General features: G+C 40.7%; 1 protein-coding gene across 1 annotated transcript in view; it reads right to left on the reverse strand.

Annotated features, from left to right (window-relative positions):
• Window positions 1–23597, reverse strand: part of LOC137371989 (xin actin-binding repeat-containing protein 2-like) — a 129165-nt gene extending 105568 nt beyond the window's left edge. Inside the window, exon 1 of the mRNA XM_068035206.1 lies at window positions 22375–23597. Within this exon, the coding sequence (XP_067891307.1) occupies window positions 22375–22587 (213 nt within the window). The 5' untranslated portion in view covers window positions 22588–23597. The remainder of the gene's footprint in view (window positions 1–22374) is intronic.
• Window positions 23598–24759: the final 1162 nt, after the last annotated feature.

Here is a 24759-nt window from a genome sequence, read left to right on the forward strand (position 1 = left end):
GGGGTTTGGTGGGGAGAGGGGGGCGGGCAAGTAGGTGCTCCTTGGTCTCTTTCTTTTCTGCCTTTTCAGCCTCAACGGTTCAGGGGATAAAGCTGATTGCAAATAGTTGGTAAGTTATTACACTAGCTAAATTTCACTGTAAAACTAAGTAATGGCAGGTCAGCTCAGCCAAGTGGAATGTGCCTCTTGTGTTATGTGCGAAGTCGTGGATGTACCATGTGACCTTGATGACCATATCTGCAGAAAGTGTTTCCGGCTGCAGGAGCTTGAGCTTCAGGTTTCGGAGCTCAAGCGGCGGCTGGAGTCACTGTGGAGCATCCGCAAGGTGGAGGTCTACATGGATAGCACATTTCAGGAGGTAGTCAACCTGGTGCCTAAGCAAGCACAGTCATAGAGGGACTGGATAGCTGCCAGACGGACAAGAAGGTCAGGGCAGGTAGTGCAGGAGTCCCCGGAGGGCATCCCACTTTCTAACCGTTATTCAATTCTGAGTACCGATGGGAAGGAGGGTTCCTCTGTAGAGTGTAGTGAGGGTCATGGCCAGAACATCATGGGTGACTCAGCTATGTTGGGAAGGAGGAAAAAAGACAAGAGAGCAATAGTGGTAGGGGATTCTATGGTTAGAGGAACAGATAGGCGTTTTTGTGGTCACAGACGTGATTCCAGGATGGCATGTTTCCTCCCTGGTGCAAGGGTCATGGATATCACCGAGCGGCTACAGAGCATTCTGGAGGGCAAGGGTGCATAGCCGGAGATTGTGGTTCACAAAGGGTATTTATTTAAATGCAAGAAATATAGTAAATAAAGCAGATGAGTTGAGATCACAGATAAACACATGGCAACACGATATCATTGCTATTACAGAAACTTGGCTTAAGGAGGAGCAAGCATGGCAGCTCAACCTCCCTGGATTTAGAGTATTCAGGCGTGATAGAGAGGAAGATAAAATGGGTCGGGGTGTAGCATTATTAGGCAAGGAATCAATAACAGCTTTGAGGAGGGATGATATGCTAAATGAATCATCAAATGAGGCCATATGGGTGGAGCTCAGAAATAAAAAGAGGGCACCGACATTACTGGGACTGTACTATAGACCCCCAAATAGTGAAATGGAGATAGAGAAACAAATATGTAGGCAAATTTCTGAGTACAATAACTTTAGGGTGGTGATGGTTGGGGATTTCAACTACCCCAATATCAATTGGAATGCAAACAGTGTGAAGGGCACAGAGGGGAGAAAATTCTTGTACTGCATTCAAGAGAACTTTTTTAGCCAGTACATAACAAGCCCAACGAGAGGGGACGCAATTCTAGATTTAGTTTTCAGTAATGAAGCTGAACAAGTGGATGAAGTACAGTTGGTGACCATTTTGGAGATAGTGACCATAATACAGTTCCATAATCATGGAAAAGGACAAAGATAAAACAGGAGCAAAGGTTCTAAATTGGGGGAAGACAAATTTTACGAAATTGAGAGGTAACCTGGCGAAGGTGGACTGGATACAGCTACTTGAAGAAAAATCAGTGGCAAACCAATGGGAGGCATTCAAGAGCAAGATACTACAGGCACAGTGTAGGCACATCCACACAAGGTAAAGGGTGGTACTGCCAAATCTAGAGCTTCCTGGTTATCTAGAAGCCTACAGCGTAAGTTAAGCAAAAAAAGAAAGCTTATGATGATCACAAATAACTTAATGCTTTAAAAAGCCTAGAGGAGTATAGAAAGTGCAAGGGTGAAGTAAAATGAAATTAGAAAAGCAGGTAAAATCAAGGAAAACCCGAAGATGCTTTATCAGTACATTAAGAGTAAGAGGATAACTAAGGAAAGGGTCAGGCCTATCAGAGATGTACAGGGGAACTTATGCATGGATGCAGAAGATGTGGGCAGGGTTCTTAATGAGTTTGTTGTCTCTGTCTTCACAGAGGAGAGGGTTGATGCAGACATTGTAGTAAAAGAGGAGGTGTGTGAAATATTATATAAGACAAGCAGAATGAGAGAGGAAGTGCTTGAGGGTCTGACATCCCTGAAAGTGGATAAATCGCCAGGACTGGATGTCTTGCATCCCAGGCTGTTAAAGGAAGCCAGGGAGGAAATGGCAGATGTGCTGAGGATCATCTTCAAATCCTCACTAGATACAGGGGAGGTACCAGATAATTGGAGGTCTGTGAACGTTGTACCATTGTTTAAAAAGGGTGCGAGGGATAAGCCAGGTAATTATAGGCCAGTCAGTTTGACCTTAGTGGTGGGTAAATTGTTAGTTTATTCTGTCCCTCAGAATAGATTCTGTCACTTAGAAAGGCACGGATTAATCAGGGATAGTCAGCATGGATTTGTTAAGAGAAGATCATGTCTTACTAACCTGATTGAGTTTTTTGAGGAAGTAACAATGAGGATTGATGAGGATAGTGCAGTGGATGTGGTTTACCATGGATTTTAGTAAGGCACTTGAGAAGGTCCCACATGGCAGACTGGTCAATAAAATGAAAGCCCATGGGATACAGGGGAACGTGGCGGGTTGGATCCAGAATTGGCTCAGTGACAGGAAACAAAGGGTAGTAGTCGACAGATGTTTTTGTGAATGGAAAGTGGTTTCCAGTGGTGTTCCACAGGGCTCAGTGTTGGGTCCCTTGCTGTTTGTGGCATATATTAATTATTTGGACTTAAATGTGGGAGGCATGATTGGGAAATTTGCTGATGACACAAAAATTGACTGTGCAATTAATAGTGAGGAGGAGAGTCATGGATTCAATGGTTTGGTTGAGTGGGCGGAAAAGTGGCAAATGAAATTCAATCCCGAGAAGTGTGAGGTGATGCATTTGGGGAGGACAAATAAAGTGAAGGAATATACAATAAACGGGAGGATATTGAGAGGTGTAGAAGAAGTGAGAGATCTTGGAGTGCATGTCCACAGGCCCCTGAAGGTGGCAGGACAGGTAGGTAGAATGGTGAAGAAGGCATATGGATTGCTTTCCTTTATTGGCTGAGGTATAGAGTACAAAAGCAGGGATGTGATGCTGGAGCTGTATAGAGCACTGGTTAGGCCGCAGCTGGAGTATTGCATGCAGTTCTGGTCACCACATTACAGGGAGGACATAATTGCTCTGGAGAGAGTGCAGAGGAGATTTACAAGAATGTTGCCAGGGCTTGAGGGTTGCAGCTATGGGGAAAGATTTGATAGGTTGGGTTTGTTTTCCCTGGAATTGAGGAGGCTTGATTGAGATGTACAAAATTATGAGGGGCCGAGATAGAGTAGACAGTAAGGACCGGTTTTCCCTGGTGGGAGGTTGGTTACCAGGGGACACAGAATTAAGGAAGAAGGATTAGAGGGGACATGAGAAGAAACATTTTCACCCAGAGGGTGTTGGGTGTCTGGAATTCACTGCCAGGATCAGTGGTGGAGGCAGAGACCCTCAATTCTTTTAAAAGCTATCTGGAAATGCAGCTAAGGTGCTGTAACCTGCGGGGCTATGGACCAGGTGCTGGAAGGTGGGACTAGTTTGGGTGGATAGCTTATTCAGCTGGTGCAGACACAATGGGCTGAACGGTCTCCTTCTGTGCTGTATTTTGTTCTATGCTCTATGTTCTAAATACCCTTTTAACAACATGATACTTGTCAATGACTGTCAATAAACCTCTCTTGCTCAGAAAGTAAACAGCTGCAAGTGTGGACTCTCATTCTTTCAGGTTGTGAATTGTTTTAGGAGATTTTAAAAACATCAAATTTTAATTTTTTTCTTACTTTTCTCTTTCTCTCAACCTATTTAAAAAAAAATTCTGCACCTGATTTGAAGTTGAATTGACTTACTATAATTTGCCCTCCTTCTCAGTCCTTCTGCTGTTTATTTCTTAATCCTTTAATCTTATTGGTTCCTGAGATATACTATTTGTTCCAAGGTCCCAGATGCCCTGTTCCCTTAGTTGTGCTGTTATTAGCTCAAACTTCCAGCAACTTTACGGGCACAAATGTTTAAAACCTGAAACATACAATTGAATGCCTAACTAATGGAGGTATGCTGTGAGAGGGCCCGGTCCAGCAAAATCTGTCCCACATTGCCCTGGGAAAAGCAGAGCATAGATTCACCAGAATGATACTAAGATTTAAAGGTTTAAATTATGAGGACAGGTTGCAGAAACTTAGTTTGTATTCTGTTGAGTTTAGAAGGTTGCATGATGATCTGACCTAGGTGTTTAAAATGAAAAGAAGATTCGATAGAGTAGATAGAAACTACTAAGTCTGGTGGGACAATCCAAAACCAGAGGGCACCATCTTATAATTAGAATAATGTCATTTATGGGGGGATATCTGGATACACTTTTGCACCCATAAAGGGTACTGGAATTCTAGAACACACCCTCCCAAGAGGCTGTGAATGTTGCAATAATTGAAGTTTCAAGACTAAGATCAATAGACTTTTGTTAGGTAAGGGTGTCAAGGGATCCAGATCAAAGGTGAATAAATGGAGTTGAGGTACAGGTATGTCTTAATCTAATTTACTAGCAGAACAGGCTCGAGGGACGGAATAGCTTACTCGTGTTCCTATGAAATAGAAACTTTTAAGATACTAAACAAATAAGCAATGATCCTTACGCCTTTAGTATATCTGAATAATGATTAGACAACAATGGGCTGAATTCTGTCAGGGTAGTGGTGGCCCCGACAGTGGGCTGGAAAGCCAGGGGTAACCCTGACTTGGCCGTTTCCGGGAGCCCTCACCCAATTCTGTGGCCATCAGGCAATTAACTGTCTGGTGTCAGGGCTCCCATCTATAAAAGGGCAGAGATTCTGCCTCCAAGAGCTGTTGGCCAGTTGAAGGGCTGGCAGCTCTTCAGTCCCAGCAGTGCCACCAGGAGCAGTAGCCACTGCTGGGACTGCATGTGGCCCAGAGCAACATTATGGACACCACCCTGGAACCCAGGTGAGTGGATTCGGGGTCACCAGGGCCAGTCAGGTGGGCGGGGTGGGTGCTGGTTGGTGATGGTGGGAGGGTGGTTGGTCAGGCGGTTGTTTCCATGAGGGAAGCCCTTGGCACTTGGAAGAGGGGGGGCTTCCGTGGGCCGCAGGGTGCCCTATCAGCAAGGCCTCCCCTTCCCCCGAGGCCACAGGGAGGCCACCAACTTTTACTGGCTAATCTCCCCAAGCAGTGGAAGGCCCTCCTCCCCCTACCTTCCCCCCCACCCTCCCCACCGCCCCAAGCCTCTGGTAGAATGCCCGTGGCATGAGAAGAGGCCCTTAAATGGCTGTTATTTGGCCACTTAAGGGTCTCAATTGGTCTCTGGGCGGGAAGGCCATCCTCGACCTTGCCCACCACTGATAAAATTGCACGGCATCGGGAAGGCAACAGGCACTCCACCTCCTGCCTTATCTTTCCAATTTATGGCTCCAACACCCGCCCCCCCCTTCCCACCACCACCTCCCAGCCCATCACTAGAGGGCTAGTAAAATTCAGCCCTATTTCTCCAGAGGCTGTCAGTGAGAAGATCCCCTTGGATATAACCAATGAAATTTATACTATCTAAATATAACACAACATTGTAATGCTCATGCCACAAATAGTCAAAACATGGCAGGAATCAAAAACGACAAGACTTGTTTTTGAAGACTAAGACACATTATTGTGCTGAACATATGGTAGAGAGGAGTTTAAATGTTTTTCTGTTAGAATCTCATTAGTTGTTTCTCAACTTCCTAATATGCTATGCAGGAAGTAACTACAAAACATTTTTTTAAAAGGGAAAAATTTGCCAATACAAGAATTCTAAGATAAAAATAGTTAAAGCTGGAAATATTGCACCAGTCAGCATCAGCAATGGAACTGTTACTCACTTACAGTGTGTTCTCTTTTTATTTCATAATTACAAGAGTGCAAAGCACAAGTAGTTTATCACCATAACTTGAAACCGCAGTTGAGATTGAAACTTTGAAATTACTGCAGGCTATGCTTACTTTGTTGAATGATTATATATTGTAAATTTTATATGGGTTGCTTCATTCCACTTTAGTTATATGTTTGTTTCTCTTGCTGATGTAGCAGTCATGGCTTGATGTTGTTCATGCATGATGAAACACAGTGAAAAATTAATGATCACAATAAAATTTATCAATTCATAATCCACGACATATCAGCAGCATAAATAACAGAACAACAATAATTTTTCAGCATTTAAGGATGGTGTATTTTCTTGAGAATCCTGATAAACCTAAATATTCGGGTGAAGATGGCTGTAACTATACTGCAATGTTCATTTTTAAGAAATACTGAATATTTTCATAAAAGCCATTCATTAAAGTGTGTAAGATTCCATGAATAAATGATGTACAACAACTGAATTCAGTTGTCAATGTAACAAAAATAAGGAAAGCAACCAATAATATTTCACTTGAACAAACATGTTTAATTAGATATTGAAGATGTAGAGAACATCTGTGTCTTTATCAATGTTTGGCAGCAGTGAAGAATTCTATGGTTTAACCAGATGGCCTATTAAACTCAAATCACTTTATTAAAATGACAGAAATTTTGGCTGTTTTAATATTTTATGGAAAACCCCTAATAAAGAAGAGTTCTGGTATTTTAATTGGAATCAAAAGTCAGTATTTGCTACACATGGAAAAGATGGCTGTGACAATCTGTCTAGATCTGCTACAATTGAACAAAGCTGAGAAATACACAAACCAATATTTTCAATGAGTGTTACCAGAACTATTTTTCATTATCCCTTTTATATTAGTCTCACTCCCCTTCAAGGACTACTGGTTAGGCCCCATGTAGATATGGTTATCATGAACACAGCATGTAGGACAGCCCAGTTTCAGGAAAGTGTCCAGAAACAGGCATTAAACCCCACCCTCCACCCCCTATTTGCATATGTTTCAGATGCTGGCCCTCGACACCTATACTTCAGTCTTTACAATAAGGTGGGAGGTGCACTTCTGTCACTGCTTGTGCACATGCATTTTGCCCAGCATATTGGATGCTTAGGCCTCTGTAAAACAGGCACAACATCAGGGTCTAAAATGGAGGGTATTTAGTTTCTCAACATTGATGTTCCTCACTTTGTAAATAAGAAAAAAAATGGATCGCTTCCTTTATATTCCAGCCAAATTATTGTTGTGGTACACACTACATCTAGCATTACTTAATGTAATATGTTGCAACACCTACTTTTTATTTTTTCGCAGTATTTTCATCATCTTAAACCCATGCTATTTGCCATTGTCTGTCTCTGAGGATCCACATGAAACAATATTTAAGTCTCCTGATTATTAATAATTTTGACCAATGAAACATATCACATCATCGGTGCCAGTCTTGGCTCATGTGACAAAACTCTCACCTCTGAGCGAGAAGATCATGAATTTAAGTGCCACTCCAGAGACTTGAGCACTTAATCCAGGCTGGCACTTCAGTGCACAAATGAGGGAGTCTATCGGAGGAGACATTAAACCAAAGCCCCATCTGTCCTCTCAAGTAAATGTAAAAGATCCTGTGGTGCTACATGAAGAAGAGCAGGGGGTTCTGGCTAATATTTATCCGTCAACCAACATTGCTAAAAGCGCATTGTATGTGGGAATTTACTGTGGACACATTGGCTGTCACATTTCCTGCATTACAGTGACTACACTTCAAAAGTACTTTATTGGTTGTGAAACACTTGGGTGGGGGGGCGGGGGGTGCATGGTGGGGTTCTGAGATTGTGAAATATGTTATATAAATGCACGTTCTTTTTTTGAATTGTACAAAGCAGTTAGATATTGTATACAGCCAGAATTAAAATTATTACCATACCAGTAGGAATTATATTTTCTGGCATCACATTCTGAATTTAGTGATAGATAATAACCTCAAAAACAGCATTATTATATAACTTTAAACATAGTATTGTAAGCCATCAAAGATGCAAAGTTTTAAATAAATAATCTGAACGTTGATAGAGTTCCCAAACAAAAATGCATAATGGTGTTTAGTTCAGTTACTTATATTAGTGTTTTATTGGAGGTATCACATATTTTATTTACAATTGGAGGGTGTATGTTTAATAATGCATCCTAGAAAACAAGTGTGATTTGGCATTGCTATTAAGCAAGGGCAGATAAAATTAGCCAATTTGACCAAGAAAGAGAGTGCCACAGTAATGGTCACACATTAACAATTCATTACATTATTTAATACATTTCAGAAATTAATTACTGAATCACAATTGCAAAAATATAGGCAGACTAGAAAAAAGCTTTTTTTCATTTTCTTTTTTCAGGACAGTAAGCATGTTACTTTGAAATTCATTACTGTATGGCCAAACATAATGAGGAAAATTATGCAATTTACATGACCCTGCAACCTGGGGTATTAAAAATTCCACATTAATCGTAGAAAAAAATACAGCTGTTAATATATCCAGAGCTATTATTTAAGTGCCAAACAGTTCGTCCAAAGTCCAATGTGTTCATTGGAAACTTCCATGCATAAAGAAATTATCTGCACACAAAGTCATGTGGTTTACTTGCAGTTTCTATTACATAAATAGAGTACTTTATGTGACCTGCTTGCTATCATTTGGGATAATTGATGGCTTAAACATTGATTGTTTACCAGAATATAATGCTCTGAGTTCAAATAATAGTCAGTTCTCGGGACACGCTGCCCTCCTGGATGGGAAGGCACTTAAATACAACACTTAAAAACTGCAATGCTTCTATTCAGTCACCTGAAGCATTGATGAAACATTCTGTTCCAGGTAACTCAAAACAAAACATTTTCTCTTCTGTAACAAAATATTGGGTTTATTCAGAATTTTTCAGCTAATTCGGTGCATAGAAACTAAATACTCGTTGCCACTCTCCTTTTTACTGTACCGTTTGAACCAAGGAGGTAGAAAATAAGTGAAATAACATAGGTGCATTTTAACAAGTATTTGTTTCAGCACTCATTCCTACCTGCATCTCTTTACTGGAAGTGTAAATGCAAATACAAAGCAGGAGGTATACATGGATCACCAAAGGTGCAGTTTTTTAACACTTATGGTAACAGCAGTTGTACCCCTGAATAAGTGAGCATGTACCACCTCAAAAAGCAACGAGCCCACAGAAAATACAGATTTATGGCATTGGAGGTCTGCAGTTGTGGATAAAGGTGGCAGATCTCGTCAATTCCCTACAGCTTACCAGTTTGCTATGCAGCCATCCACCAATACTACACCCTCGACTGGGGGAACACTTAATAATAGTTCATATCAACATGTCACGCAAAGGGAAAATAAAAGATTAAAACAAGGGCTGATTTTAAGAAGGTCTGGCTGCTGCCACTTTTGGTTGGGTCCTGTTTTACATTTTGCACTTGCAATAGAAAAATTGAGGACCTATAATGTACATAGGACCTGAATGCAGTTTTGAACTACGAATGACTGTCCTTCACCCATTTATACTAGTGTTAGGATTAGGTGAGGAAGTGTTGAAAGGCTCCCCTTTTGCCCTTCCTCTTGTTTGACCACAACAGGTTTTATTCCTTTTTAAACAGTAGTTGTGCTTACCACTTCAGTGAGTATTTTACCTTTTTTTTTTGTTGTGTTCACAAAAGAACCAATCGGATAGGTTTTCTTGAGTTTAAACAAGAAAGAGGTGAGTTTATTGTATTTAACAAAAATCTAAACCCGATCTAGATAAAATAATAAAATTATGCTACACTTTCACTCACACAAGCACAGAAGAATCATACACACAAATAGAGTGATAGGGTGAAACCAGGTGGCCTTCTTGCAGGCTGGTGGGGGGCCCTCCTGATTGGGCACCCTGTGCACAACAGAGGGCCGTCCCTGAAGCTCCAACCACCCCTAACGCACAACACTACCCCCCACCAGCCCCCACCCCCCCAACCGACCCCTCCCTTGCCTTGCCGGGGCCCGACTGATTGGGCCCCAGCAAGGACCTAAAAACTTATCTCCTTTACCGGGCCGTCCTTCACCTTCTTGTGTTGGCTGGGTGTAAGTCCCACAGATTGGCTAGCAGCTCCTATGAGGTGGGACTTCCTGCCTCAAGGAGGTGGAAGTCCCGTCCCAGACCACTTAAAGACCTAGGGAGTGAAAAGTCCCGGTCTGGCTCCAGAGGTCCAGCGGGCGGGCTCGCCACCGACTTTCGGCCAGTGAGTGGCACCTCCCACCCAACGAAAATGTCCAGCCAAAGTCTCAGGAGCTTGTCTACTGTGTGTAACAAAAGTCCAAGTTTTGCACAGCCTGGGGTGACTGTCACATGGTCCTCTCAATCCCCTTTGTTTTTAATGATGTCCATAGTTTAAAACCTTAACTTCCCCCAGGTGGTATTGTCAGTGTTCATCCCCTGGAGGGATGGCTCCACTCATGAATGCCTGAAGATGACTTTGAATGTCCCGCTAACAAGGATGATATGGATAATCTACTCAGTTAGCCAAAGCATTGTCCTGGATGGAATTTTTATTAGGCATGTGTCTCCAGTTCAATGTCCTGGAATGTGAAGTGTTTCAGATGCAAATTATGGTGGACATCTTGGCTGCCAGCTTTTTAAAAGTTAACTGTAGGATCCCAGCTCCTTTTCTGCGGGGGTGGTGGGGGGGGGAGGTCGAGACGTGTTCAAGTAAACATGATGGGTGTAAGGGATGGTGGGAAAGGGTGAACTCTAAACTTTGTGCAGTCTGGGTGGGGGGGGGGGGGAAGGTCACATTTAAAAGGTGTTTTTGGGGGAGAAAGGGCAAATAATTAATGCAAATGTTATTGGGGGTGGGAAAGGGGCATTAGGAACTTATTGTATATTTGTGGGGGGCATATTTCTTTAAAAATTTAAATGAGCCGGCAGGGCTAGCTGCCCTTTAAAAATGGTGCCAGCGCCTGCAAACAGGCAGCTGACGCCATTGCTGGGGACAGACAGCCCACCCCCTCCATGTGATTGGGGGGCGTGGGTCATCCTGGCTATTTAAATGAGCCACTGCATGGGAGATCGCAGCGGCTCTTCGGCATGCAGCCTGCACAGGTGGGCTGCCATTTTATGAGCTCGCCGCCGAAAATCCAGCCCATACTCTATTAACAGTAAGAACAAAAACAACTTACATTTATGTAATGCCTTTAACATAGAACAGTGTTCCAAGGAGTTCCATCGAGGCATTATCAAACTAAAATGAATGTTGAGTTAGAGACCACCAAGGGAGGTGGTTGACAAAGGGGAGGAATGAAAAAGAGTTTGGGGTGGGTTGCAGGGATGGAGGAGGTTACAGAGATAGGGAGCGAATTTGGGCAGCATTTTTGTTGAGCTGATATTTACAGAGCATGGAGGATGGAGGACTGACCAAAAGTGTATTGGACTGGTTCAGAGTGGAGGTGACAAAGTCAGGGATGAGTTTCAGCAGAAGATTGGCTGAGGCAAGGTAAAGGTGGGTGATAAGGAGATGGAGGTAGCTCGGATTCAAATAGGACACTGAGGTTGAAGCCATCTGGTTCAGCCTGAGAGTGTGGCTGTGCAGGAGAATAGAATTGGTAGCAGGGGTTTGTGGTGAGTGCCGAAGACTATGGTACTGCTCCTAATTCGTATGTTCGTATGATCTCTCAATCCTCCTGCTTACAAATTTGGGCAACTTTATAAGCCTCCCCTTTTGAAGGTATGAGGGGCAAATTGGCTGAGGTGGATTGGGAAAATACATTAAAAGGTATGACAGTGCACAGACAATGGATAGTCTTCAAAGAATTATTGCACAGTTTACAGCAACTATACATTCCTTCAGGGTACAAAAACCCCAAAAGTAAAGGTAGTCAACCATGGCTAACAAATGAAGTTAAGGATTGTATAAGATTAAAAGAAAAGGCCTATAAAGTTGCCAGAAATGGTAGTAAACCTGAGGATTGGGAGCATTTTAGAATACAGCAAAGGAGGACCAAGAAACTGATAAAGGGACAATAAAATATGAATGTAAACTAGCAAAAGACATAAAAACAGACTGTAAAATCTTCCATAAAAAGGAAACATTTGGCTAAGACAAATGTGGGTCCATTATAGGCAGTGTCAGGAGAATTTATAATGGGGAATAGAAAAATGGTAGAGAAGCTAAATGATTACTTTGTGTCTGTCTTCACAGAGGAAAATACAAGAAAGCTCCCAGAATTAGAGTTCCAGGAGACTAGGGAGAATGAGGAATTGAAGGAAATTAGTATTAGTAAGAAGGTTGTATTGACGAAATGAATGGGGCTGAAGGTTGATAAGTCCCTGGGACCCGATAATCTACATCCCAGAGTGTTGAAAGAAGTAGCTATGGAGATAGTGGATGCATTGGTGATCATCTTCCAAAATTCTATAGGTTCTGGAACAGTTCCTGCAGATTGGAAGGTAGCAAATATCACCCCACTATTTAAGAAGGGAAGGAGAGAGAAAACAAGGAATTACAGATCTGTTTGCCTTACATCAGTCGTAGGGAAAATGTTAGAATCTATTCTAAAGGATGTGATAAATGGACACTTGGGTAATAATGCTCTGACTGGGCATAGTCAACATGGATTTATAATTAGGAAATCATTTTTGACAAACCTGTTGGAGTTTTTTGAGGATATTACTAACAGAATAGATAAAGGGAAGATGGTGGACATAGTATACTTGGATCTTCAGAAGGTTTTTGATAAAGTCCCCTACAGGAGGTTAGTTAGCAAAATTAAAGTACATGGGATAGGAGGTAATATACCGGCATGGATTAAGGATTGGTTAATGGACAGAAAACAGAAAGTAGGAATCAACAGGTCATTCTCGCATTGGCAGGCTGTGACTAGTGGGGTATCACAAGGATCAGTACTTGGGCCCCAGCTGTTCACAATATATATCAATGATTTGGATGTGGGGACCAAATGCAATATTTCCAAGTTCACAGATGACACAAAACTAGGTGGAATGTGTGTTATGAGGAAGATGCAAAGTGGCTTCAAGGGGATTTGGAAAGACTTAGTGAGTGGGCAAGAATGTGGCAGATGGAATATAAATGTGGAAAAATGTGAGGTTATCCATTTTGGTAGGAGGAACAGAGGTGCAGAGTATTTCTTAAATGGTAAGAGATTAGAAAGTGTAGATGTACAAAGGGGCTTGGGTGTCCTCATCAATAAGTCACTGAAAGCTAACATGCAGGTGCAATAATCAATTAAGAAGGTTAATGGTATGTTAACCTTTATTGCAAGAGGATTTGAGTACAGGAGTAGCGAAGTCTTGCCTCAATTGTATAGAACCTTGGTTAGACCACACCTGGAGTAGTGTGTGCAGTTTTGGTCCCCTTACCTTAGGAAGGATATTATTGCCATAGAGGGAGTGCAATGAAGTTAACCAGACTTGTTCCCAGGATGGCAGGACTGTCCACTGAAGAGAGATTGGGGAAACTGGGCCTGTATTCTCTAGAGTTTCGAAGATTGAGATGTGATCTCATTGAAACCTACAAGATACTTAAAGGGATAAACAAAGTAGATGCAGGTAAGATGTTTCCCCTGGTTGGGGAGTCTAGAACCAGGGGACACAATTTCAAAATAAGGGGGAAGCCACTTAGGACAGAGATGAGGAGAAATTTCTTTACTCAGAGAGTTGTGAATCTTTGGAATTCTCTACCCCAGAGGGCTATGGAAGCTCAGTCACTGACTATGTTTAAAGTAGAGATTGACAGATTTCTATATACCAATGACATAAAGGAATATGGGGATAGTGTGGGAAAAAGGCATTGAAGTGGATGATTGTATTGAATGGCGGAGCAGGCTTGATGGGCTGAATGGCCTACTCCTATGTTCCTATGATCTAATACTATCTTTAATTTCCTTTGTTAGCCACAGCTGACTCACTTTCCCTATTGGATTCATTTGCCTTAAATGAACATATGTTTTTTCGAAAACCATGCATTAAATCTTTACATTCTAGCCATTGCCTATCTACCGTCAAATCTTTTATGTATTTTTCCAATCCACCATGGTCAATCTGCTCCTCATACTTTCACAATTGTCCTTGTTTAGATTTAAGAACCTAGTTTCGGATTGAATTACATCTTTTTCAAACTTAACGGAACCTTATATCATACTATGGTCACTTTTCCCTAAATGTTCTTTTACCACCAGATTATTAATTAGCCCTTTCTCATTGCATAATACTCAATCCAAAATAGCCCATTCCCTACTTGGTTCCTCAACATATTCCTCCAGAAAACCACCTCAGACACATTCAAGGATTTATTTTTCCACAGCATTGGTACGCATTAGATTTACCCAGTCTATATGTAGATTGAAGTCACCCATGATTACTGCATTGCCCTTGCTACATGCACTTCTAATTTCCAGATTTATACCATGTCCTACATTACCACTACTGTTTTGTGGCCTGTAAACCCCTCCTACAAATAACTGTTGTCCCTTGCTGTTTCTTTGCTCCACCCAAACAGATTCTACATCCTGTGCTTCCAATCGAAGATCCCCTCTCACTAATACACTGATCCCATCCCTTATAATCAGCACTACCCCACCTCCTTTTCCTTTTTGCATGTCCTTCCTAAATGTTGAATATCCTTTAATATTCAGTTCTCAGTCTTGGTTACCCTGCTGCCATGTCTCTGTAATGGTAATTAAATCATACCCGTCTACTTCTACTTGCGCCATCAACTGACCTACCTTGTTGTTAATGCTGCGGGCATTTAGATAGAGTGCCTTTAATTCTGCCTTTTTAAAACTATTTTGCATTTTTACCCTGGTTGATTCTAGCACTTATTTCTGCTGCCTTGCACTTTCATTTACAGCTTATCTACTTCCCATAACCTGCTTTGTTTTTCTCATATCCGAATTCCCTGTAGCTTCCCAACCCCCTGACAAGCTAGTTTAAACCCTCCCCAACAGCACTAGCAAATCTCCCTGCATGGATATTAGTCTTGGTCCTGTTAAGGTGTAAACCTTGTGCAGGTCCCACCTGCCCAGAACCAGTCCCAATGCTCCAGGAATCTAAAGCCCTCACTCCTACACCATTTTTTGCAGCCACATGCTCATTTGCTCAATCTTCCTATATCTATACTCACTAGCACGTGGTACTGGGAGTAATCCTGAGAATACTGCCTTAGATGTCCTGCTTTTCAATCTCCTTCCTAACTCACTAAATTCTGCTTTCAGGATCTCATCCCTCTTTCTACCTATGTAATTTGTGCCAATATGGACTATGACCTCTGGCTGTCCACCCTCCCCCAAAAGAAAGTCCTGCAGCCGTTCCATGACATCCTTGACTCTGGCACCAGAGAGGCAACACACCATCCTGGAGTCACTTCTACGACCACAGAAACACCTGTCTGTTCCCCTAAGTATCGAATTGCCTACCACTATTGCCCTTCCACTCTTCTTCCCCCACACCTGTGCAGCTGAGCCACTGTTGTGCCACAAACCTGACTCTTGCAACATTCCTCTGATGAACCATCACCCTCACCAGTATCCAAAACAGAAAACTGGTTAGTGAGTGAGATAGAGTCAGAGGACTCCTGAACTACCTGCCTGGTCTTTCCAGACAGCCTAGCAGTCACCCATTCCCTTTCTGCCTGCACGTTCTTAGTCTGCGGTGTGACCACTTTGTTAAACGTGTTATCCATGTAGCTTTCAGCTTCATGGATGCACCACAGTGACTCCAACCTCCGCCCGTGTTCCAAAACACGGAGCTCAAGTTTTTGCAGCTGGAGACACTTACTGCACATGTGATTGTTTAGACCACGTGAAACGTCCACGACTTCCTACTTGTCACAGGATGGGCATTCCATGCTGCTGAGCTGTCCTGCCTTGCCGTAAACTTGCTTTCGGATTATTTATTTTAAACTGGAGACTAGAAAGACAAGGGCAGCAGGCATATTGGAACCCCTAAACCTCCAAGTAGCCCTCCAAGTCACACAACCATTCCTTCATCATCATTTCAAAATCTTGGAACTCCTTAAGAGCACTGTGGGAATACCTTCACCACAGACATTGCAGTTCAAGAAGGTGCATCACCACCACCTTCTCGAGGGTGTTAGGAATGGACAATAACTACTGGCCTTGCCAGCAACCCCAACATCCCAAGAATGAACAATTTAAAACATATCTTGGAGCACAAGGAGAAAAAATTTGTTACATTTACAGAGGATGTCATTTGTGACATTTTTATTGGGGCTATTTCAGTGCTGTAGCAAGGCCAGAAATCTGCATGAAGGTTTAAACATGGAGTTGCAGGAAAGCTGGGCATGGATTTGGAAAGTGACTACAAATTCTAGGACTTTGGAAAGGAAAGGGAAGTTGGAGATGGGGCAATAGTTTGTAAAGATAGTGGGTTTGATGGTGGGTTTTTTGAGGAGAGTGTGTGATGACAGCTGTTTTGAAATGGAGCGGGTCAGCCCCTAAGGAGAGAACCACTTACAGTGTCAACTAAAAGGGAAGTTGAGGTGCTCAGCAGTTTAGTGGGAATGGGTTCGAGGGAGTTGGTGTAGGTCCCATGGACAAGAAGAGTTCAGAGTGCACATGAGAGGAGATGGGGGAGAAGTTAGAGATTGGTTCAGAACTAGGGCAGGGGAGACCCTAGGTGGAAGTTTAGCTTGGTGGCATGGAGAAGGGAGGAATGCAAAGGCAACTGAATAGATGGTCTCAATACTGGTGACTAAGAAGTCAATGATTTCCTTATATTTGATGTTGGAGCTGAGGGTGGCACGTTGTGCCAGAAACATTCAAGTCTGTGCTACTTGGACTTGAGCAAGTGAAGATGGGGGCCATACCAGGGGCACCCCAGGATAGGAGTGACTGAAAATTTTGTAAGTGACAAGTAGAGGTGAGGGAGTTGTTCAGCAGATCAACAACTGAAGTATTCTGGTGAGTGGAAGCCCACAAACTAGGCATTTAGGAGATTGGAAGTGCAGTTGTAAGTGACTTGGGGGAGTTTTTCTAGTCCTTCTTTCATTGCGCAGAAAACAGAATGTCTGTCTTAAATGCAGGGTATCTGAAATGACTCATTCCTGTGATGTTCACTGTGGGTACTTAAAAAGCCCTGCAGTATAATATTTGATCCACTGACATCCTTTCCTACTATTGACATGGCAAAGTAGATGCTTGCCTTCCTCTTGAAGTCCTTAAGTGCCACATGGAATACCTCAATCACAATGTTTGCTGTGCGCATCAGTCTCCTCATGAAATGGTCCTCAGCCATAATAATTAGCTAACTGCTGCAGTTCAGCAGTTCTTGAGGTAGTGCCTGCTACAAGTCATGCCCTTTGTGCTCCTGGTCTGCCTTTTCTTGCTGGAATGCTATGATATATCCATTAATATATCTTGGCAGAAAACTTCTCTGTACCATCCATGTCTCAGTGCTGAACTGATACTTCCAAATCTTTTCTTTCATTGATCTCACCAACACAGGTCAGACCTAGTGTAAAGTATACTTTTAAAAATGATTCCACTGCCTATGGTACACTATAGGCTAATACTTAATAACCTTTTGAAATATCCTAAGTAAAAATCCAGTTTGTTCTCATCTGTTGCCAGATTTTTTACTTCATTATTTTTGGGGGTAGGTGATAGGAATTTTTAAAATCAGATTCAACATGAATGAATCATCTGCTGGCACTTTGATTTTACATCTACTTTTTCATTTAGTTTTGCAAATACTGGAATGTTGTCTTTGTGTGTCATTTACTTAACTAGTTAGCATCTCAGCAGCAAAACAATAAATTAGCATTCCACCCCTCCCCCCCACCAAGAATGATTACAAATTCAGTTACAGTAAAAACATGAAATCAAGCCAAAAATTGAACGGCAAAGAAATCAGCACATTTGTACAACCAACTGGAGTTCAATTTTGGCAGAGGCAAAATGTTTTGAAGGACGGAATGTGCAAACAAAAATTGTAGAAGCCTACCAGTAATTACTAGCAAGTTATCAGCAATGACCAAAGCCAGGTGCTTTGTATTCTAAAGGACATGAAGTATATGTTTCATGCAGCAACAGCCCTATGTTGAACATTTAAATATTTGTTATATGATACGTTTCCATTATAACTTAAGTAATGCATTTTCATTTTCCTGCAGAAACACTGATATATTTCTTCGTAGTGTTGAGCAAATGTTTAAAGGCCTAACCTATAAAATTTCATTGCACACTTTGATTTCCAGATATCATCTTACAGGAGGGCAGTGATTAAATTCATCTAAAGTGAAATTTGCCACCAAACATTTTGGGCATTTACAATGCTCTTTGATTCATTATATGCTGCAAAATAGGTTCACAAGGTTGATTTTAACCCTATCAATCTGTCAGAAAACAATTAAAATCACCCAGATCACTTACTGGCCCTGGAGCTGCTGGGAGCTGACCTGCCATGATTTTCACCTGCTCTTCGGAGCAGGCAGTAAGGAGACCTGCCCAAAGCTGGAGGGATTCTTTTTAACACATGTATGTCAGGGCCTGATGATGTTTTTGGGACTGTAAATTTTACGGGACCATCTGAGAGGGTAGCACAGTCAGTTTCAAGGCAGGTCAATGCAGTAAGAAATCGGACTAGGGCCATAACAGAACTTAGTGGGTGGTCTCTGGGCCTTGCAAACTTACACCAGAATGGGTGGAAAGTTGGCCAAAGGTACTTACATGAGGCCCAGGAGTTTAAATATTTGGGGCTTTTTTTTCACTGCAGTAGGTGAGTTTTGAACTGACACCAAAACTCACCTGCTGAAAACTGGCCCGGACTAGAAACTAGGCGAGTGTTATCCTTTTGTATTAAAATTTCCTGAAATTAAAAAGTATAATGAATACAATTTTTGTGTTTTTTCCTAGCTGATTTCCTCCTGCTTATCACGAGATTTTATAAAATTAAACTCCGCATATTGAAACTGTTGACCTTGGCATTGCTAATGCAGTTCATACATGCTACTGTAGGCATTGGGTGATTAAGTGCAGGAAATGGATTCTGACTTTCCTCCTGGGAGACTGTGGGCTGAGATGCCATGAAAGTCACACACAGTTACTCACTTTTTCCACAATGCTCTGCTATTCAACAAAATAAAAATCAGCACACATTGCTCATAAAGCAATAAAGGTCCACTATATGCCAAAAATAATAACCTTTATGTACTGTGAAAATAGTTGCTCTTCATCTTTCTCACAGAGGAGTTTGCTAGTTATTTTCTAACTGTTTTATGTTTCTCATAAGTCATGCATCACACTTATAAAAGTTAGCTTAGTCAGACATAAATTTAAATTGTGACAGGCATACCTGCAACACCAAAGAAAAAGTTCCAATTCCAGTATAGACTATTTGCACTCAAGATTTATGTTAGGGAGCAAGTAAAGTTTGTCAGTCTCAGAAAGTCCATTTTGACATTAACAACATCCCGACAGTACATTTTGACTTCCTTGAAGGAGAATGTGGGGTTGGGAACTAACTTTTTAGGGACGGGAGAGGAGGTTAAGAGGAAATTAAAAAAGGACATAAAAACTTTTTTTAATTGTGTTTGCAGTCATTTACACCTATTTCAGGCTTGAAGTGTTTGAGAGTAAACCTCGAAAGCATTTCTTCAAATTGCAGCAGCTTACTATACACCCAATCTCTCAAATGTTACTAAGGGTTGCTTATCAACTTTATTTACATTACAAATTCTGTCCTGTGAATCCAGTATGGACTTTGTAGTATTTGCCCTCTACTAAAATCATTACAGTACCAAATTTTATCCTCTAATCATTGAATTCACATCAGTGAAACATAAATTCTGCTGAGAGGAGAGCATTTAAAGAACACATATCTTTAGGTATTAGGCATTAGTAGGGTTACACGTGTTTTCAGTTGTCTACTTTTCTACAGCAGCATGAAACTGTTATTTTTAAAAATTGCACATGGGGCCTTGAGGCCAGAGAAAGCCAAACTACAGTTTTCTGGACTACATTACATTCCAGTGTAAGAGCCATGGAAGACTGCTGGATAAAACTGTATGATAAAGACTACATCCTTTCTTTATTGCTATTCCCTCTTTGTCATAATTCCACTAGAAGTGACTGCCGAGTTCAGCTAGGAGGAAAAGACAGCCTGTAGTAGAAACTACTCTGCAAGTGCTGCCTCTGAACAGTTGAGAGCAAGTGAACTTAAAAATAGACAGAAAGAGAAAGGTCCATTTGACCTAACAAGACCATTCATTCCACTAGCATGCACTATTTGCTCTATGATGAACTCAAAAGCAACTTATTTAATTTCCTAGGGTAGGACTTTCGAAGTTTCTCCCAGCTCCTCAAGGGTAATCAGACAAAACTTCACAGTACCTAAATTTACAATTTACATTATTCAGCCTGGCTGGTTACTTCCTTGCTTGACATTTCTATGGTTCCAGACATGCAGGAACCATCATAGAGCATTTGATCATTTTTGTCTATACTTGTTCTCATCACCCACATTCCAAATTGGATATTTATTCAGCATTAAATGTTGTTCACTTCATTTAAATGATTTCCATTAGTTCCCCATTCCATAATGCATTAATTTTGGAATTCTTGTCCTTGTTTTCACATTTTTCCTTGGTCTCATTAGCTCTGCATATGCTTCCAGCTCTATATCTAATTCCTAATTTGTGTTTGTTTACCCTCCCTGCCCCTTCTTGAAGCACCTGGAGATATTTTGATATGTTAGAGATGCTATGCAAGTGTAAATTGTTGACGTAAAGGAGTTATTCAAAACAGCATCAACAATTTTTACTTGGAGTGTATTCCACAGAGCTATCTCTATATGAGAAAAAAATGCCTTCTAATCTTGTTTGCTAATTCTATGCTCATGCTCTGCAAAATCTAGTTACATCTCCATTATTCATTTCTTTCAGCATTTTAAAACAGTGAATAATGTCTCCTCTCTACTTTTCTCTCATGGAAGCAAGTTCACCTCTTAATATCTCTTCATAAGCTAGATCTGAGCTTCAGAATCATTATTCTTCTTTGATCCCTCTTTAATAAATCAATGAAGGCTGGATGCTCAGAAACTGTCAACAATATTCCAAACAAGGCCTCATCTATGAATTATACAAAGTTAAATTGTTTCAACTTACGATCAAATGACATGGAAACATCCTTTAAATGTATTTCAATGAATCTGAGCTCACAGTACAACTTCATTCATTGGGGTCACATATTGAGAATTCGGGCATGTGCACCCGACAATCTTGTATTCATTTTAATCATCTCTTTAGTGTAAGGTTAGCAATCACACAACATATTTTGTACTTCTTCCCCCTTTTTTCTGCTATTAAACCCTTTGCTTGTAGGAGCAGTGACTCAGGTGGGGTACAGTTGTGTGGACACCCTTAGCTTTCCTGTAATTTGGCCACTGGTCATTTTTAATGTGTGAGCCTGGAGAGAAAATTTGTGTCAGTGTGTTATCCTATCAGAAGGCTGAGGGGAGAGAAAATTTGTGTCAGTGTGTTATCCTATCAGAAGGCTGAGGAACAAGAATCACAGGCATATTCAGTGCTGCCTTTATCTGATATCCAGCCGGGGTCTTAAGGTAATGGTCAAGATTGGAAACCCCAGTTGATTTTCTCCCACTATAGTCTGAGACCAGTTGTCATGGCCATACCACCACCTTGGTTGGATCAGATAGTTCAAACCTGCTCTCTGTGATTCAATATCACACTAGACATCACATCAGCCATCACGGGAGCTCAACTAGTTGATGCAAACTAAAGCATATCAAATAACACTGCCTCAATCACCTTGTCGGTAATACCTGCTTTGTGCAGACATGCATATGTTACATTAGCTTCTTTGATGTTTGGAGAAAGCTGGAGTGTCTGGCGCATACTGGGTACATATGTAATCTGTCTACCCACAGCCATAAATCTATTAGTCTGATGACTCACATTCACATTATAAGGTAGTTTTTGGGGCACTTGCAGTTCCAACTGTTGACCAATTCTGACAAAGTTACTTCACTATTGAACTTTTCATTCAGTTGAAATACAGTGAAATTTGCTGCTACACATGAGTTATAGGCCAGATTTAGGCTGCTTTGGGCATAGTTGCAATATGGAAATCATTGTTTAACTCAAGGATATAAGTGTCAATTGTTTTGAAGAGTGTTGCTGATTATGCCAATCCAAATTAGTAGAATTATTTTAGAATCAACAAATCAATGTGGAAAAAAAAGTTCTTTTAATCAGCCATCCATGAAACAACCACACCTGCACTGACTGGATATTATTGTATGAAAACATCAGGTGACAATATTTTATATCAGGATATTGCTGAATATTTTAATCAGATTTATAGATTCTAGTTAGCCTGAAATAATTTATATTATTGCCTTTTTAACAATTTTATTCTGGTGAAATGACAAGTTTAAATATCCTCTGTAATTTTCTTAATAGAAGAATATAGTACAAAGAATATGTTACCTTTTTGCTATTCTTTGGTGTGTCTGACTTCTCAAACAGCATTTTCAGGTCATCCAGTGGGATCGCAAATCTTTCAATCCTTCGGGCAGCTTGTAGATCTTCCTTAACAATTTCATTTTGGGTAGATTCTGTTCCTTGTGTAGATTGTGATGAAGCTGAAATGTTCTTTCCCTGTGTTTCTTTCACCATTCTTCTTTCTGACTCACTTTCCATTCTTGTAGAAATACTATTCTCAGGTGGTAAGTTGCAGTGTCTCAGAACACAGGATGTCTTCAGAAATTCCAGCTCCGGTACTCCTATTATTGTCACGGATATTCTTGGGATGGAAGCTTTGGCTGACCGGTGACTTTAAACTGTTATTGAAGGGCTGATGTAAAAGCCCTTCAGTACTGTCTGAAAACCTGATAATGAATGAATTGTTCAGCAGGAACTTCAAATTACTGGGAACAGACTGAGGTAAAGACTCATACAACTTGCTACTGAGAACATTCCTTGAAGACGATGCAATTGAATCACAAGACTTCCACCTTTTCTTCAAAAGACTCAGTGAACCCTTCTCTATTTGGTATTCTGCCAACTCAGTTTTCTACAAGTCAGAAGATTTAAAAATTTAAACATATGGCAGGCAATTGAAACATCATAGCAAAAGAATGTGTTTATAAAATGAATCTCATTTGTGGCTAAACCACAGCTGTGCAAAAAACATGAATTTGTTTAAATCCAGCAGCCCCTGTCATGTGAAAACTCAGTCAATCTAAAATACGTTTTCCTTGTTTTGCTTCAAGCAGCAAGAATATAGCTGACCTTCAGCAAACACTGCTGAACTTGGGGAGAAAATTCCCAGCTCACAGGAAACCAGATCAGGAAGAGAGTGAGTTCCCATCACTTCCTTGTATGGAATAATGCCACGTAACGATTCTACTTCGAAATCCATTCTTTGTTAAGTAAATTCTCGGGAAAAAAAAGACACAGTCTGACGTTAGCTCTTTTAAAGATAACACTTAATATGTAACCCACCAGTCACCTTTTTTATTGCCAGGTCTGGAAAAAAAATCTGCAACTCTTCAGAATTTACAATAAAAGCAGAGCTTTACTGATGGTACAGATACGAGCCAGAAATAGTATACAGTGTGTCACTGGCCAATTCAATGCTATATATGTAGCATGCGCATTAGCGATAGATCTTTCGTGGTATATCTTTCCAACTGGAGGTTTACAAATCAATAAAATAGAAAAAGGTACAATCTGTTTACGAAACGTTTGGGCGGTTTGCTGGCAAATAAACGCACTGTGTGCAGAACCTAATAACTCACTCTTGTTATTTAGTCCAATGTCACTCAGTGAATTTTTCCATACACCACTGCTCCCCATTGTGTCAGCTCCATAAATTATCTTGGGCGGGCGAGAACTTCAGTAGCATTTGTTTTGTATTAAAATATAATTTTAGATTAGTACACTGCATGATATTTTAAACAGGCATTTTATTATGTTCTTTAAAAATTCAGTAGTCAACTTAAATGTCTGATTTAAGACAAATATGATCGTGCAATAAAACTATGATTCTTTACTGCAAAATGCATCTCTTGCAATATAAAAGATCTGCCTCAGGTCATTAAAACACATGGTTCACAGACATACTCCTAAATTATTCTGAAGCCATTAATAGCTATAATGTTTAGTATATTTATTTACTTTGAAGTCTACATTAAACATGGGAAACAATTTAATCACAAAGGAACTAGAATTGTAGTATAACTGTGTATACATTCTGACACTATAGCAAAACAATTTTTGTACTGTCTTTCTTACCACTGATGCTTTTGTTGAAGTTATAGCAGTATCTGATGCAGCAACAGTATTTTGGTATCTGATAAAACTTATAAAAGTAAAGATGCTTAGTTCCCAGGACTCATTAAACTAATGAGCTCCCAGCATGATGGTCTGACACACAGATAACTGATAACAGATAGCTGAAGGATACAAAATCTCCAATATCCCGCTCAGGATCATGCATTATTTAGGAGACCCAAGGAAAAGCAAAGAGCCAATGACTGCATACTTTGGCTATTCCTATGTGATCAGTTTACAGTACAGTCCTTCAAACCCTAGCTTAATTTTCAAGTCACTGAAAATAAGTAATAAACTTGGATTAGAAACATTCTGCTTAGTTGTCCAATACCAGCTAACTCATCAGTAACCAACAGATGATATTAATATTATGGAGAGTTCATTCTATTGCAGTTCTACACACACTGTAACCATGCTTATAATAGCTTATAAGAAAAAATGGATTAGCATTTATCTTTGTGTCTGGGGATTTATTATCATACCTAATCTGGTTCTGAATCATGCTACAGTAACCAACTCAAATATAAAAAAAATCTG

The sequence above is a fragment of the Heterodontus francisci genome, chromosome 7 (genome assembly GCF_036365525.1).
Source record: "Heterodontus francisci isolate sHetFra1 chromosome 7, sHetFra1.hap1, whole genome shotgun sequence".
Lineage (NCBI taxonomy): Eukaryota > Metazoa > Chordata > Chondrichthyes > Heterodontiformes > Heterodontidae > Heterodontus > Heterodontus francisci.